This window comes from Aspergillus versicolor, assembly GCF_001890125.1.
Source record: "Aspergillus versicolor CBS 583.65 unplaced genomic scaffold ASPVEscaffold_6, whole genome shotgun sequence".
Lineage (NCBI taxonomy): Eukaryota > Fungi > Ascomycota > Eurotiomycetes > Eurotiales > Aspergillaceae > Aspergillus > Aspergillus versicolor.
The window spans coordinates 1873439-1890567 of record NW_024467529.1 but is presented as its reverse complement, the minus strand read 5'-3'; the positions used below and the strand labels follow the sequence as shown (position 1 = coordinate 1890567).

Genomic DNA, 17129 nt, shown 5'->3' with positions numbered 1-17129 from the left:
GAGAAACATTTTACCTTAAAATCTTAATTCGATGTACACCGACTTGGGTGAGAAATTTGGCCAGAGTATATAGCCGATGTGGGCACAGAAGCCTACCTTGGAAGGTGTTGGGTACTCGGATAGCATCCATGTTCCATAGTCCATCTGCCGTTTACAGGAATGCTACCGTTGCATATCGCTTATAAAGTGGTAGTCCGCTTGCAGGTACGGAGGCGGAACGTACTTTGTGGAACAGGGAAAGGTTCACGCTTGCTGCAGACCCCAGAGGATTAGGCCTCCAGGGACAACACGGAAGACCCCCAGAATAAACCACGCTATATGGGGCGGTTCAGTACCCAACGCCCTGCATATGGAAGAGGCACCGCCCCTCCACATCCGACTTCCTATTCAATCGAATGTACTGTTGCATTGATGATGTGGAGAGATCGGTAGAGGTCGGGGTCGTACCGTCGCACGGCGATAGGCATCCATCGATATGGGGTTATGGACCAAGGTTGGGCCCTTTATTAAAGCTGGTCTGAGCTCAACTTTGCCCTATTTTGGTCTTGTCGTTGGGTCTCATTCTTGAGATTGAATCTTAATTCCGCACTAGTCCGTACTCCGTACTGTGGTTAACAGGCGCCACTCGTCAGGCAGCCACTTTGTTGAAAGCAACGCAAGGGCTTTCATGATTGTGATCCTCTGATTATCCCTGCTTGACAATTTCAAACACGAGCAGGATTCAAGGTGAAAGTAGTCTGATGCCCTGCTTGCGTCTATTGTGGCGGTGTAGACATGGCTGGAGAATATATGCGCCACAGTATTGATCCTGATTTGGGTTAGCGCCGATTTGAGGATCAAGGGTCGAATCAGGGACTGCGCCACGAGGAATAATCATGCATGGTATTGGCCTGTCTGTTCGCCGAGTCGACTTGTGGCATTGACAATTGTAGAGATGAACATGAGCAGGCTCAAAGCTACTGATTATTGACAGTATTCCCAGCTGGGAACTCCCAGTTGAGTATCCCTCCTCGGAGTCCTGTTGCCCCCGAGGAAGAAACATTGGAATGTGGGACTCCATACTTGCAAAGAAATATGGATACTGGTGTCAATTACCAGGTTTTCGGGATCAGAGTCATTCTGCTCTCTCGAGGAAAAGGAGCACGCGCAAGGGCGCATCATTGAGTTCAAGTTGTGAGGTCAGAATTTGGTGTCCTGGTCCTCGGGTACTGCTGCAAGGGAACAGGATCTGCGGGACTGATGATGAGTCTGCGAAGTCGCACACCTAATTAACTGCCAGTTGAGTATGCTATTACTGGTCGACCTCATAATGTAACAGAGCAATTCCGTCGTCAACTCCCCAGATTTGGCTCGTATCCAGAGGTTGGACGCCTTGGCAATCTGCCGTCACTTAAAGGGGAAACTTGGTTGTAACTTGGATTCCTGGTAATAGTGAGAGTGGACTTGTAAAGTGAAAGGCGACCGAATGTATCCGTAAACGAATGTAAAGTCGCACTTCCTTCCGAATGTTATTGAAGCAGAATCCAGGGAGTGCGAGATTGTCCGACTGAAGGACTAGCGCTGCAGGACATGGGGGAGCTGCATCCATTTATTAGTCTGACAATCCCTTCAGTCCTTCACACACCTAGCGCCCATCTGTCGATTCTGCCATGGCCAAAGGCTCACGAATCATGTCAAAGGACAGTTCCCCAGCTTCTGACTTCAACTCCAAGACACCAACCCAGCACTGTGGCTAACGCAAGGTCAACTGGATAAGAGGGGCGCCATATGGCCGGAGTATTCGATTTCAAAGTTCAATGGAAACGACGCTGTACCATCTAGGCTACAATGATGCTGATCACTCAGCTCCTCGCTTGGACTCACCATTTCGAGAGCTCTTGAGGTTTGTTTTTGCGGAAGATGAAACTCCCTGCTGCAAGACCAGTCACCGGTGGCAAATCGGAGACTCCAACTATTCGGCTTCGGGGTCTTACCGAGTTTAGAAGGAGTCATTCAGTCACTGCAGTATATGACAGAAGACATGAGAGAGAAAACCATGGTTGAAGAGTTTACTAAGATGAAGATTCATCAACCAAATGAAGGAAGGAGCTCGTCGTGCCAATGGAATCTGCGAGGGAAAACTGCCCCGTACGGTATTTACTGGTCACGAACGAAAGTTACCGATACCCGCATCCATTCCCCAATTGGGAGGCAGAGTGGGCTGGGACTCACACCAACGGGAAACTCGATGGATCACGCTGCGATCGGTCGTTGGACTAAGCATACACTGAGCCGATGTAGAATGCAGCTGAGATAAAGTTCCACCATTCATCGAAACACAGCGACTCTGCCACGATCTATCGAATCTTCCATTGTTCCTGGAACAATTGGGCAGCCCGCATATTGGGTACGAATATTATTGGATAGTAAGGGGACCCGAAGCATGCCCTTACTGCCCACTCCCAGTCGCTCTCGTATACTGAGCAAAGGGGCCTCTAACCGACATGTACAACCTGCTGGCAGTCTATGGACGCCACTTACACCGTATCCTCCTTTTTCACGACATCATCGAGCCATCAACAGCACCAAGAATAATCGTCAATAATAAGGTTTCCGTTGCAAAGGAACGAGCCAGCCGCAGACAATGCATCCTAGTTCCATGTTTCCACCTGGCTGGTTCTTTGGGTCGAAACCAGGGCGCCCATCCTAACCAGGGCTAGCAAAGGGCCTCATCGGAATCTTGCGATCGAGGAATTCATCTCCAACTGCTGAAAATCCTGCGACCTACCCAAGATGTTTAGTCCAGCGCTTCGGGATCACCAATGATGGCCGCTCATCTGCCTCCCACCGGTCGAGAATCGCAACTCCATTGTAAGCCAGAGCCGACTAGTTGCGCCTGCAAGGCATCTGGATCTGCTCGATGGCCCTATCAACGTTTCGCGGATCCACAGCTCGACAGAGGGACACGCGATGGGCATGTTTCTTTTTTTTTTTTTTTTTTTTTTTTTTTTTTTTTTTTTTTTTTTTCTGCCGCGGACTGTCTGCATCGAGCCTGAGGCGGGAGGCTGGAGGCTCTGGGAACCCAAATCGTTCCTGGTTCTAGGGTCCTCGATCACTGATTCACAGTGCGTTTATGATTGTGGATTGCAGCATTTACGCCTTTGGGTGTGTACTCCGGACTCTCTGTCCGGAGTAAAAGAGCTGATGGACAGCAGACATGACCAGATTATTGAATCCATGGAAAAAAGTAAAACTAAAAATAAAATAAAAATAAAAAATAAAAAAAAATAAAACATAAAAAGGATCAAGGGAGCGAATCGCCAACCAGGCCGGCTGAGTATTTATACCGACTCCCACCACATCATTGGGTACCGAAGCCTGAACCTGATCGATCTCGTCTGGCCTTGTCGCGACCTGAAATTTGCATGTCGTCAACCTGAAAGCACCTACCTGCTGCTGTCCCGTTCTGCCTCGCAATACCCTCATCCTCCACTCCTTCATATCCGAGAGTGTACGTCCCATGCGCCCCGTTTCATATCCTCAGATGGACCTCCCGTCGCCGTTGTCGCTGCTGCTGTTGTTTTCCTCCCTCTCGCATCTCTCTCCTTCTCTCCCTCATCTCCCCTTGCCCTGTCATGCGCAGTGATTGTTATCGTACGCGTGATAGATGGGCGTCACCAGCACATGTCCATGAACGAGTCTCATCCGGGTAGAGGACTAGGTTCCGCACTCCGAAATCTATTCCGCTCCTCCTTGTCAGCTTCCTCGCCTCCCCGCCGTCGAGTCGCAGTGCTGCTGCGACGCAGTCGGACGGTGTTTTCCAGCAAGTACTTCTCTCCCGCCTCCCTGCCCTCGATTTCCCAGTCGGTCCCCAATTGCGTTGACTTGTGCTCCAGAAGTCAAAGGCTGCGCCGCGCTTTTGCCCGATTCCCTCCTCTGCCCACTACCCACGCACCCAATGCCTCATTGTCCTACCGGTATTCACCCGAAACGCCGCAAGGAGCGAGGGAAATAACTGAGGAACCTAGAGTGGATGTCGATGAGCACTGCTGAAACAATGCATCTGAAACAGAACCAAACACCCCAGCCCCAAACACCAAACTGTCCGGCCCCCAAGTGCCGCCTCCGATCCCGATCCAGATCCGACGGCGACTGCGATGTTAGGACTCTCCGAAGCCTCGCAAGGTTCCAAAGACGACAACTTTGACATCTTTGAGTGGTACCCCCATTACCAGAACTGCCAGCGCTATTTCCTGGACAATGCACAACACAGTAGCCCCGTCCAGGCGCTGTCAGCCTACTTGAACATTCAACTTCCGTTCCAGCGACAACCACATTCAGTCCCCGACGCCTCTACGGCGAACCCAGATTCCCAGAGCAGCAGCGGTGATGCGACGCCTTCGGGGGGTTCTTCTTCGCCGTCACATACACCCCCACCGATTTCCCTAGTCCCGTACATTCGCCGCCTCGTCGCAACAGGGATGGACTACCCAGGCGTGCTCCATGGATTCTTCGGCGACGACTGGCAGTCCGGGGTAGGCCCACTGCACGAAAAGGAGCGTTGTAACTATCTATTCGCCGCAAAGAGTGGAGGATGGGCTTCTGTGAAAAAGGACTACGATATCCCCCCACTCGAGACGATACCTTTCTTACGGCCTCTGCAAGGGCCATTGGATTCAGAGATTGAAGCAGCTGAAAGAAGCTGGAGTGATTGGCTTGCTATGGAAGACTGGATGGTTGGACCTCGAGCGCCAGACACCTTACAGGACTCATCATCCCAGTCTTCACAACCGCAGAGCACGCGGGGGTGAAGGGAAGAAAAAAGACATATTAATATCATGCATGGGAGGAATACTCATCATTATGTGGCTCGGCTTCGTTGACCCTTTCTTTTTTTATATTTTTTTTTTCCATTTTTAGCCCTTGATATGCATTTCATGGGAGCAATACTACGGTGTTCAATGGTCTCATCAATAACGACTCTCTACGAATCCCTGGTTTCTTCTTCAGCTCCCGCAACACAAGATCACAAGATTGACCGTGATGAAAACCTGGGCGCACAACTAACCCCTTTGACTACTACGTGAACGGACAATCCGAATCCGAGATACAGACTACAGGGTATTACTCCTGCGGTCATGCGACTCCTTTTACTCGAAGAGGAAAAATTCGATGTGCCTCCCCCCTTTCTCTGAGTCTGGGGCCAAACTATGTCATAAGCTACTCGTAGATCTTGTCGGGTTCAATATCCGAGTGCCCCTGACCACAAATTAGCATGTCCGCTTTTCGCTTGGAAGGCAGTCCTGTGTGAGGAAACGAGCCAATGGCCATGCAACGAGCGACTTCCAGACTGCGCTGACCCATGAAAACATGACGACATGGATGACAGAGAGGAAGCACGGCAAAAAATACTCCTTTTATGTGCCAGTAGAGCTGACCCCACTAGTTTGTCGAGTGTTGGTGGACTGTGTGGGTGGAGCAGAACCGTCCGTTGGCGTCGTTGGGCTCGGAGATTTAACTGAATCCTGAATCCTGACAACCTGACAGACACTGGTGGCAGTCCACTTTGTGAAATTTTCCCCTTCACGACACTGTGATCGGCCTGTCTCATTGAAATGGGCCGCGAATCAGCGCTGTCAGAGTAATGCTGTCCCTCAATTCTCGATCTTCACGTAACCTCCGTGTTAACCCTTTCTGGACGAATTCGATCGTGGCGCTGCTGAACGACGGACCCCCGTAATTTCGTGGATCGACCAGTGAGAGCTCCTTGCGCCTCGACAGAGTCAAGAACCAAATAGTCTCCGTATCGCACTCATATTTGGTGCGCATGAAATCATGGATAGGCGGTTATACCCTTCTTTGAGTCCTACTCAATCGAGACAACGGGCTTTGCAGGCAACCCACAAGCACGGAGCACGATCTCCCTAAACTCAAAAGTATACGAGGGACTCTGTGCTTCCACTCACCCATCTCAGCCCGAGGCATGCCGGTCGTCAGTCGACAGTCACCCATGGATCAATAGAGCAGCGAATGGACCGGAAAGACGGCTATACGCTTATGCAACGCAAACCAAGAGCTTCTTGTCGCAGATAGGACGAACTATGAAGATCTGAAACAAACTTAGCCGCCCCACATGGCAAGATGAATCGAGTTCGACAAGTGCTTTAGCGCTTCAATCGAATTGTACTCGGACTCCCTACTCCGGACCTGGCTGAGTCGTTGGTTTACCCCTTTTCCCCTCCGGCTTCAAGTAAATCAGGGCAATCCTCGCGAGCGACGAGTCATGGCGGATGACCTGTCACCCCTGTCGGGACTTGGCTTCCTTCACAGTAACGACGTCGTCGAGAATGATTCAAGTTCCGGCATTCGACCTTTCGCGAGCCGCGGTCCGTTGGTCCCAAATTCCGTCCGCCCGGCGCTGTTGTGCAGAGATCTACTGGAACCAGATCAGAGGCATTAAATATAGTACGTAGCACGGAGAACCCTCCGTAATTATACTCTGGGCCCGGTCAGGCTGACCTCGATCGGCTTAAGCCTTCGATCTATACCCAGCAGAATCGGGCACCAACCGCATCTTACTTTGGCATTGAAGCCTCATCAGTGACCATGGCCCCTGCACTAGTCTGTTCCAGGCCATCTTCACTCAAGCCCCGGGGTTGATGCTCGATCGACCAACCCAGCAAGCATACCGGGCAGTGGCCAGGCTGGCAGATCCGTAACATATAATACCAATACATACCGGTACACAATCTGGTATTAAAGTCTAATCCGGAAGGAGTCTCGGTTGGATTGCCAAGCTTTCCCCATCCAATTCTGTCTGTATACGCACACTCTCCACGATACCCGACCAAGGAAGATGTGCTAGGGCTTCGGTAATCGGCATGTGCTGGGCTCTTCATAATGTTCGGGTTCATTACGTTTATGGTGCGACCCCGGCTGGGGCTTTTGCGACTTTCGCGCGCGGCCCTTGCTCGTTACTGTTAGTACCGAGCATCTCTGGGTGAAGTGGGGTGGATCAACCGGGATTATGTTCCTTACTGTGGGATTTGTGGTACTGTATAGCGGTGACCGTTGGGGTTGCCTTTCTATGCGATTTTTGGTTATGCATCGGTGTCTCAGACAAAAAGCGTAAACTCGCATGTGCTTGTTTGCCTGCTCGTGCAGGTGCAGTGGCCAGCTGGATATACCGATTTCATGCACATCATTGCAAGGTTTCCAGACGGTGAATCAAGTCGGTCGAAGTCGGTGGTTAAAAAAAAAGCAAGAATACGCAGCTTGTCAGCAGCTTCGAGAGTGGTCAGCTGCGGTGTCCCATATGGACAAGCCCATTCGCCCAGAGCTTGCATAGAGATGCATGTACCTCGTTTCCTACCCTATCACACTACCTGAGACAGACACCACCTTTGCATTGCAGGGACCACGATACCAGGGTCGGGGAATTTCTCCCACTCAAAAGGCAACCAATCCCAGACATGACCGTTTGTCCCTCTCACTGTTTCAACGGCATGATCGCGTTCTCTCTGCTGACCGATATTTCAGATGTCTGCTGTCGCTGCAGTGGGTATATATTGGATCTGAAGCACGATGCGACTTTACTCATGGTGCAGCTGCCTTGCTCTTTGCTTTTGCTATTTGGCCCTCCCACAGCATGCTTCGTGTGACGGAGCCACGGGATGGTCGTTAGCAGGCCTTTATATTCGCTGCCTGTCATGGATCTGATCACATCGAGATGAACTAGCAAAGATCCAGATCGAAACTTAATCGGTCGCCAACTAGACCATGTCACAGACTCACTGGCACGTTCTCGCAGCTTCCGCAGCCATAAACTGGAGCACTTACTTCGGTATGTCTTTCCTGACTTCAGTCTTCTTCGTGGTGGGATATTAATTAATTATAACCCTGCTGATACAACTCGCTCACCCAGTCCATGACTTCCCCGCCTCCCTTTCAACCCCTCTATCAGAGCACCTTTCTCTCCCGGACCATCAGTACGCCTACCTAGTCTCTCTCCTCTACGCCGTCTATGCAGTCCCCAACACTGTCCTCCCGTTCTTCGCGGGCCCCGCGGTCCAGCGGTTCGGCGAGAGATCCGTCCTCCTCAGTACCATCTCCAGCATCGTAACAGGACAGCTACTCTTCGCGCTCTCCGTCGCAACCAAGTTCCAACCCGGCATGATCGCAGGCCGCGCCTTCACCGGGCTCGGTGGGGAGATGGTGGGTGTCATCGGATGCGCGATCGTCACACGTTGGTTCCAGTAATTACCACCCATCCCGCATTCCTTGAGTCTTTTCGTTTCTTCGTGCGGCGCTGATACTTTCTTTTCTTTCGTACCGTCTGCAGGGGCAAAAGCTTCTCCCTCGCGCTTGCGATCAATCTCTGCGCTGGTAGACTGGGCAGCGTCGCGAACACGACCGTTATCCCGCGCTTGATAGGTCTGTACGGAATCGTCTCGGCGACATGGATAGCCACGGCACTGTCGCTGAGTGTCGTGCCCCTAAGCACCGCCTTTCTGTTGAGTGTCTCCAGGCCAAAGAAAGTAGCAGTGATTGATGAATCTGAGCGGCCGCTGCTGCATGCAGCTACAGATGATAGTAGCAGCAGCAGCAGCAAGGGCGGTAGCAGCAGCAAGGGAACCAGCTCTACCATCACGTTGCTGCCGCCGGTATTCTGGCAACTGGCACTAATGTGCATCCTGAGCTACGGGTGTCTCAACACGTTTGCGAATTCCGCGCAGCGCTTTATAGCTAGCCGGTTCTATGCGGGCGATCAGCGGGCTGCGGGGTCGGCGATGAGGTACGTTTGTTGTTCCCCTACCCTATCCCACAAGTAAATGATACTTCTATTGGAATGCCTCGGCTCACCATCTCACCCTTTTTGCTTGCCGCTTAGCATCCCATATATCCTCTCCGGTTTCCTCGTTCCACTATTCGGATTCGTCTTGGATAGACTCAGTTCCAAGAGGTATCCGCGAGCCTTGATTTCCAGCAATATGTTCTTGGTATTGGCGCATGGGATTTTCCTGATACGTGCGACCGCGACTCCGGTTTTGCCATTGTGTCTCCTCGGTATTGGGGATGCGTTGCTGTGTGTGTCCTTCTGGGCTAGTGTCGTACGGTGTCTTCTCCAAGTTGAGACGGGGGCTGAGACAACTGTGCATGCACAAACGCCTTCAATACAGAAAGATGGCATTAACAGAGTCGAGAACGACCCCGATAAGCTCGGCTGCGAACCGATCCTATCAAGCGCGGACTCGGACCTAGACCTCGAGTCGGAAGAGGGCAAGGCGGGAAGTGCTGCCGAGGCTCGTGCCGAGGTGATAAGGACACTTGGTCTAGGGATCATGACCAGCCTGATGAGTGTTAGTGCTGCTGTTGTGCCTCTCCTTCTTGCAATGATGGAGGGCCTCGCTGGGTTTTCGGGTCTAGAGACTGTTTTCGTGGTTCTGGCTGCACTGGGATGTTTGGCTGCTGTGAGACTGGCTTGGATGTTCCATTAGTTAATTTTTTTTTTTTCAAATGCCACCCTATATAGAGACCTTAGATGTTAACGAATACAACTTCATGAAGATGGTCTTTACCAGGTAAAACGGCCTTACATGATTGGCCAGGGGCGGCGGAATCACATGATGTAGTTATGTCACGTGACCATCATTGTTGTCGGCATCTGGACTCAAGTCCGCAACAAGTGAATATCCAAAGCACCACAGGCAAAATGCCCACACCCCGGGCAAAAACACCCCAAAAAAAGATCCGGATAATTCGTTAATACCGAATTTATATATATATAAATCTCGATATATTACGCTCTAGGCAAAACTAGACTATGCATCTTGGACAAGTGCAACCCACCAACATGGCCATACGCACGACAAAGTCCAAGCAAGCGCAGGCGCAGGCGCAATGGAAGACCTTCTTCCACCGGTGTCTGCTACATCACATCGACGCTGCTGAGTTTAGAGAGCTGAGCAAACTGCTGTTCCAGCGGTATCCGATTAATGACGCACCGCTGATGGATGCATTGCTGGCCACGCGCGCCGTCGCATCGGCTGTCAAATGGGACCCCTTGCTCCCGCTTTATATCGACAGTCTGTGTAAGATGGGCTATGTGAAGATCTCGACTGTTTTGACATGCCTGTTGAAGTGCTCTTCTGTGCGTGACAAGTCGGTGTCTGGTGCTGAAGCGGCATCGGACGGGGATGCGGATGCCACGTCTGCATCTGCTAAACAGAAGGAAGATTCAGCGTCCAAGGAGAAGTGCTACACGCTCATGACTGACAACCGGGTCGTGCAGGATGTGATGCTGGCGATTTCAACGGGCGCAACGGCGAAGATGCCGCTGCTGGAGGTGATTCATGCATTTTCGGCGGTTGCCGATTGGGTCCTGGCCATTGTGGGTTGGCATAATGGGCTGCTTGGTGCTGGGCAGCCCGTTGGGATGATGGGGACGCCGGATGGGGTTTTATTGTTTGAGTCTGTGGGTATCCTTTTTGCTGCTTTGGCGGGGACGGCGAAGGGACTGGAGGTTCTTTCGGCGGATTCTCATGAAGGTTTGTACCATCCATCTATTGCTGTTATTGTTGTTATTCGTGGAGTTTTATCTGACAGGCTGTAATAGCACTTAAAGTACGGCTTGGGCAGGCGCTTTCGGCGTGCCTTCCCCTTTGTGAGGATGTGTCGCCGCCCTTGCGTAACCGGCTGGATGCTCTGCAGAAGGAATTTAATCTGTATGGACAGCCGCCGTCCAAGTTGGATGTATCGATGATGGATAACGTCAATGTCAATGCGCTCAACTTTGAGGCGTCGGTGATGGACGGGCCGACTATAAACTCTAGAGCTGGCCTCTACGTGTATATTAACGCGATGGTATGTCTACATTCCCTTCTGATGTGATACTGCGCAAGCTGACCTTTTTAGCTTGTTGGACGTCCTTTGGTTGATGATGCTATCTTACTCAATTATCTTCTTAATCGCTATGCAGTAAGTCTTCCTGAGCTTAATATCGGCAGCGCCTAACGTCGCCTAGGGTCACTACGAGACCCTCATCGAGGAAATCATAACCGCATCATTCGACGTTCTGTCAAACGCAATGTACCGCACCGAATCCAGTCGGACAATGCTTTTGCTTCGTTCATTCCTAGTCGACAAGCTCCCCCCTTTTTTCTCGGCCATGCTGTCCGTTTCGATGGTAACTCTGCCAATGGAAGTCTGCATTAGCCATGCCCTGGGCCGAATAGACCCGAACACGTTTCCGTCATTTTCGCAGATGTTTTCAATGCAGGGGAATACACCGCTTTCCGACGTGCGGCAGGAGTTCTTATTCTCGTGTGCCTCGCACAAATTGATTCCAGAGGCCAGCATTGAGCGGTTACTAGGCGAAAACCCGATGCAGACTCTTCCCGTGGGAGGCTCGTTTGTCAAGGATGAGCTCGTGGCGCAGATCAACGCCAACCATGAGCGTGCGGAGCAGCTGATCGGTGATATCGAGTCGACGGAGGGTAATGCGGGCGCTATTGTCGGTGCTATAACAGATGTGTGTTCTGCCTAGAAGCTATATGTTGAGTGAGTTGTACTAATGTATACAGGTTATGCACAATCTCTGCATTCAAAAAGAAACGATGACGCTGAAGAATATCTGCAACTCTCTATCTCGCCGGCCACAGTCCCTCGACATCATGCTCCTCTTCCGCAGCCCGAAGCAGATCCTGCAGCCGCTCTGCGCTCTTCTCGATGCCTGGCACTGGGACGAGGACCAGGGCGAGAGCCAACCGGTATACGACGAATTCGGAAGCATTCTGCTGTTAGTATTGACGTTCAAGTACCGGTACGATCTGCGGCCGTTCGATCTGGGCATTACGAGCAATAATTCGTTCATTCTCAAGCTGATCGAGCGGGGCTCGTCGAGCCTGAAGCTCGATGAGCTGAATGAGAAGCAGAACAAGAATCTGGGCGAATGGATAGCGGCGCTTTTTATTGCCGAGGGGATCAGTGAGGAGACCATGTCTGCTTGCAGCCCGCAGGAATTCTACATGCTTGTCTCTACTCTATTCCGCCAGAGTCTGGGGGCTTGCGAAGCCGGAAAGCTCGAGTTTGATACACTGAAAGGGGGGTTTGAATGTAAGTCTATACGCCTACACCAGTAGACGATCCTAGTTAACTCGCATAGACCTGCTTGAACCGTTCCTACTCCCCTCACTTGTCGTCGCACTGATCTGGCTGGGCAACCACATCTGGGAAAGCGAGCAGGACCCAACTATCCCACTCAAAACCCTTCAGTCACTAGTTACTCCGAGCTCCATCTCAGGCGAGGCGCGCGAAATCCACCTCACAGTCCTCAACATCACGGCGCGCTCGCTCGAAGAAAAACTCAAGGATGTCCGAACCCGCCACTCAAATCGCACAGACATCAAACCCATCCTCGACGCCCTCGAACCATGCCTCTCCTTCCAACGCACCGGCAGCTGCCACAAATCCGAGCTCGATCCCTGGACCACGCACACCCCCGGCGGCCTCCTCGGCAGCATCCGCAACACTTTCCAGTCTCTCGTCCTCTGGAGCACTAGCCCAGGCGTCTCAATGGCACCACCCTCCTACACCCATCGCCAAATCACAACCGCCATCCGCACCCTCGGCGCAACCCGCGTCCTAACAGCCCTCCTCGACGAACTCCTCAAACTCCAAACCGAATCAACAAACACTAACGCCAACACCTCAGACCTCGCTCTCGACATCGCAGCAACCCTCATCTCCGCCCCGCTCGCAGAATCCTACACAGTCGACCAATCAACCCATCACCCGCCCTCGGCCTCCTCTAAAGAACCAACCCCGCGCTGCGCCCCCCTCACCCTCCGCGATGCCCTCAACCTCGTTCACGAAAATATCCCCAAATTATCCGAGAAGGATCCCCTCCGCGCTGAAGTCGCCGTACGGCTATACCGACGCGTCAACACTCTCCTCGCTCTGCCCGCCCACCACGATCCAAACCTCGACATGAACATGGGCGTCAACATGAACATGAACAACATAATCGATAACATGAACCTAGACGTCGGCGACGTAAACGTCGACACCGACAACACCGGCCAGAATATGAACATGGACATGAACCTGAACGAACAGGGCCAAGGCCAAGGCCAGAACGTTACAGACCCCGAACACGCAAACCTCAATCAGATCATGGGCGATGCTGCCGCAGCTGTGGGAATGAACATGGATATGAATAACATGAATAATATGAACGTGGATGTGAATATTGGGAGCGGTGGAGACGGAATGGAGGGGCTGGGACTTGGTGTTGGCGAGGGGGATCAGAGTATTGATGACGTGCTGAATGCGGCCGAGATGAATCCTGAGTTTTTGGATTTGGATATGGAGGGGATGTTCTAGGAAGTTTGTCTTCCAAGCATCAGGTTCGGTTTTGTTGTATGTATACCTAGGTACTTGGTATGTATGGTGTTGACCGGACTGGATTGGATATTAATATAGTATAATGACTCCAATGGAGTTAACTAGATAGGCACCTAATGTTGGCTTATTTCTAAACTGCCCTATCAATACGTTCACCCTTTTTTGTCTTTATGTCATTACTAGAATCTGTTTGACGTTCGCACTGATTCTTCATTACTAGCATAACTTTCCTGTATGATTCAGTGATATGATCCAGACGGTGGCGACCTCCAAATACCACAGATCCAATCCCACGCGATGCAAATTAGTATAGTATAGTAAATCCGGGATATTATATATAGAGAGATAAAAAAAAAATGATGCCGATGATGCAAGCAATTCCCCAACCCAAACTCCAAAGCAGATTGATTATACACGCCAAAATATCCCGCTGGGTATCATTCATGCATCGTAGATGAGATCAAATCGCAAAAGAAAATGAAAGGAAACGGAAAGGTAGCTTTATATAGGCGAATTCTCGCTACTGGATGATATACCCTTCGCCTGCGAGCGGTGCACATCTATATCTGTGTCCGCATGTGCATTCAAATCCACATCCGCAGGCACATCCCGTTCCGCAACCGAGTCCAATCTCGAGACCGAGGACACGGAGTTCGGACCCGACAAGTCGACGCTTGGAAACGGATCCGGGCCATCGAGGACGCTTCGTCGTCGCGAATACACGCCGCCCCGGGAGGGGTTGGCCTTTTCGCGGGGGAGCGCGTTTGTGTTTGTGTTTGTGTTTGAATTTGCGTCGCGTCTCCGCCGCCGGCGGCGGCGGGTATGGCGCAGATGTTCGTTTGGGACAGGATCGACCTGTTTCTTTGCCGCGGGGACGAGGTTCAGGTATATAGGGAATATGGCGCCGGCTGCGAAAAGGGCAACCAGGACACTATATGATTCTGGGACGCCGTTTTTTGCGAGTTCGGCGGCGTACCGTGCGAAGGGGAGGAAGGCGCCGCCGCTGATGGCGATTGTGAGGAGAGATGCGGCGGTTTTGGTGTGGCGGCCTGTGCCGCGGAGAGCGATGGCGAATATGATGCTGAATGTGCCGCTTTCAAAGAGGAAGATCATCATGCCCATGGCGATGGCGGCGGGACCGGTCATTGTCATGCTGAGCGCAGCGAAGACGATCAAGCCGACGTAGGAAAGGAGAAGGATCCAGCGCGGTTTGAGGAAGTATTGGAGGAAGGCGGCGAGGAAGCGGCCGACGGCAAAGATGGAGCGGCCAATTGTTAGGTATGTGAAATCGCTGAGGCGCCGCTCGGGATAGGCTTTTTCAACCAGAGCTTCGAAGCTCGTAGAGAAGACCTCTTGGCCGGCCGTGTAACAGAACTGGGACCACACGCCTAAACCAAGCGTCATCCAAACGACTGGAACTCCGAACGGGGCGGCGCGGTTGTCCTCTCGTCGGCGGTTGGCCAGCTCCTCCAAGTCCTCGTCCGACGCCTCGGGGATCGGTAGATAGTAAAAGGCGAGAGCTAAAAGTACATCAAACAAGGCGATTCCAAGGTACGTCCACTGCACGTCGACCAACGAAGAAACATCGGTCACACTGCGAAATAGGACTCTTTTGGCGAGCAGTGGGGATAGCACACTTCCAATAGCCTGAACTCCCTGGGATATATTCAATCGAATTTCCGAGTTCTCCAGCGGACCACAAAGTGCAATGAACGGATTTGCCGCTGTCTCGAGGATGGCAAGGCCGCACCCGGTAATGAAATTGGACACAAGGAACGCCGAATACGATGTCAACACGGCGGACGGCCAAAATATCAGCGACCCACAGGCATAAAAACACAGGCCCGTAATGAAGGTCGACTTGAAACCCCAACGTTTTAGTACTATGCGCCCAATCAGCGCTGGAGCGACCAGATATCCCCCAAAATAAGTGCAGTGAAGCCCGAGAGACCGCCAGGCATCCAAACGCACAATCTCCTGAAACTGCTCATTGAGAATATCCAGGAGACCGTACGAAAACCCCCAGAGGAAAAACAGAACGGTCGTGATGGCAATAGGCGCTATCGACTCCTTGGTGCTCAATGCTAGCATATTCGCAGGTTTTCTCATATTGACGAAGTCGAAGAACGTCATGCTGCGCGGATCGGAAGTGCTCGTAAGAGTAGTCGTGTTGGCTTCCGCATCGGTAAGCGCAGTAGGGACAGTGGACATTTCCGGAAGAGTCATAATGTTCACCGAGTCATTAAGAACAGCTTCTGCTGTTAGCATCGGCGGAGGCGCCTGCACCTGAGGGTCGGACGGGCTCGTTTGTGTGCTTCCTTCCGAGTCACGGATCAATTTTGGAACCACCCTAGAGACCAATGGTTTGAGGCTAGGGACGCAGGCGCACATAACCGAGACATTGACCTCCACGACAGACCACATGAAGGAAAGCGACGCATACCCTGGGAAAGTTAGTTGCTTGTGTCAGAAGAGGCCAATACATAGTTACATACAAGAAAAGTCGCCCCCTCCATAGTTTTGGAGGTGAATCTGGCGAAGCGCAAGCTCCCGGGAGGTAGTAGCTTCTTGCAAGTATGCAATGCGAATAACATCCACCACAGCGACGAAGAAACCAAAACTGAATGTAATAACCAGAATAATCTTCTGCTTCAGCGGAAGCCGCATATGCGTCAGGATGGGGTTCGGAAGGACCAGGATCGCCAGATCGGTGATAATATTAACCGGGGACGAGGAGAGGTATAGGGTCAGGATATCGGTGCAATGCGCGTCGACGGGAAGCTCGGGGGCGAATCCGGCTGAAACGGGTCGACATTGGAAGATATTGACGAAGGTCAGGGCTAGACCGGCGACATTGACAACGAGCAGAGTAGCATAGTTTGCGTAGCGGAAGATCTTTTCGCCTTGGGTGAGGGTGAGGTAGAAGACGAGGATAGAGGACTTGACGGCCATCAGAGCCGGATTCTATAGAGACACGGAAATTAGCGCGATACCACCCGCGGCCGCGGAGGACTCACATAAAGGACGGTAAAGGCATAGTTGGCGCGGCTGAGGCTAGCCCGCTGGTCGGGAGGGATATCGGAATCATGGAGACCAAGGCCTTTCCCGGTGGCATAAAATAAAGCGAAAGAGAACCCAAAATCAATGGCCTGGTATAGCCGTTAGCAACGCAGTAGTATAGCCGAGGTAATCTGGTGCCAGTATACCCAGGCCAGAAGCATCAAGTAGTCGTGCAGTGTGACCTTCCGGACAATCCATATTCGCGAGACGAAGCGGAGAGCGACAAAGATGCTGGCGAGGACGAAGAAGACGATGGAGACGACGAGGACCTCGGGTCTGCGGTCCTCCATGATGAAACGCGGTCACTTGGGGAAGTGCGAGAAGTCCATGGCCGGGGAGGGCATGGAGCGGACTGGCGAGAGGAGGAGGAGAGGAAGGGTGGAACTGGAGAGCCAGGACTGGACGAGAGAAAAAGAAGAGAAAATCTGGGGAAGCAGCAGAGACTAAGAGAAAGAGAGGAAGAGGCGAGGGAAAAACGAAAACGAAGCGAGGGGAAAAAGTCGAAAACAAGGGCCTGTGCTGCGGTGGGTCAAGGGATCAAAGTTATTAAATCGTCAATTATCGATTCCCCGGCTCTGCGCAACCTGGCCGGCAACATGGAGCATTGAATGCGGCTTCTCCAACCTCTCTGCAGAATCCAGATCTCTCGTCGAGCTGATTCACACGACTTGCTGCCCTCCTCGTCG

General features: G+C 52.0%; 5 protein-coding genes across 5 annotated transcripts; 3 read left to right on the top strand and 2 right to left on the bottom strand.

Annotated features, from left to right (window-relative positions):
* The first annotated feature begins 3918 nt into the window (after positions 1-3918).
* On the top strand, positions 3919-5006 carry ASPVEDRAFT_752091 (uncharacterized protein). Its single transcript, XM_040816291.1, has 2 exons — positions 3919-3956; positions 4008-5006. Exon 2 carries the CDS (start codon positions 4137-4139, stop codon positions 4788-4790), a length of 654 nt encoding a protein of 217 aa, XP_040669502.1. The 5' UTR covers positions 3919-3956; positions 4008-4136; the 3' UTR covers positions 4791-5006.
* Positions 5007-6496: 1490 nt separating this feature from the next.
* Positions 6497-7240, bottom strand: ASPVEDRAFT_752309 (uncharacterized protein). The gene is made up of 2 exons (XM_040816292.1): positions 7000-7240; positions 6497-6949 (listed from the first exon to the last, which is right to left on the bottom strand). The coding sequence occupies exons 1-2, from the start codon at positions 7085-7087 to the stop codon at positions 6555-6557; spliced, it is 483 nt and encodes a 160-aa protein (XP_040669501.1). The 5' UTR covers positions 7088-7240; the 3' UTR covers positions 6497-6554.
* Positions 7241-7758: 518 nt separating this feature from the next.
* On the top strand, positions 7759-9476 carry ASPVEDRAFT_54084 (uncharacterized protein; the record flags this gene model as incomplete). Its single annotated transcript, XM_040814881.1, has 4 exons — positions 7759-7822; positions 7904-8234; positions 8369-8773; positions 8966-9476. The coding sequence occupies 4 exons, from the start codon at positions 7759-7761 to the stop codon at positions 9474-9476; spliced, it is 1311 nt and encodes a 436-aa protein (XP_040669500.1).
* Positions 9477-9681: 205 nt separating this feature from the next.
* Positions 9682-13749, top strand: nut1 (putative RNA polymerase II mediator complex subunit Nut1). The gene is made up of 6 exons (XM_040812773.1): positions 9682-10526; positions 10595-10842; positions 10894-10956; positions 11003-11509; positions 11562-12093; positions 12143-13749. The coding sequence occupies exons 1-6, from the start codon at positions 9833-9835 to the stop codon at positions 13360-13362; spliced, it is 3264 nt and encodes a 1087-aa protein (XP_040669499.1). The 5' UTR covers positions 9682-9832; the 3' UTR covers positions 13363-13749.
* A 135-nt stretch (positions 13750-13884) lies between these two features.
* Positions 13885-16733, bottom strand: ASPVEDRAFT_54082 (putative MFS monosaccharide transporter; the record flags this gene model as incomplete). The annotated part of the gene is made up of 4 exons (XM_040814880.1): positions 13885-15827; positions 15879-16323; positions 16401-16532; positions 16590-16733. The coding sequence occupies 4 exons, from the start codon at positions 16731-16733 to the stop codon at positions 13885-13887; spliced, it is 2664 nt and encodes an 887-aa protein (XP_040669498.1).
* Positions 16734-17129: the final 396 nt, after the last annotated feature.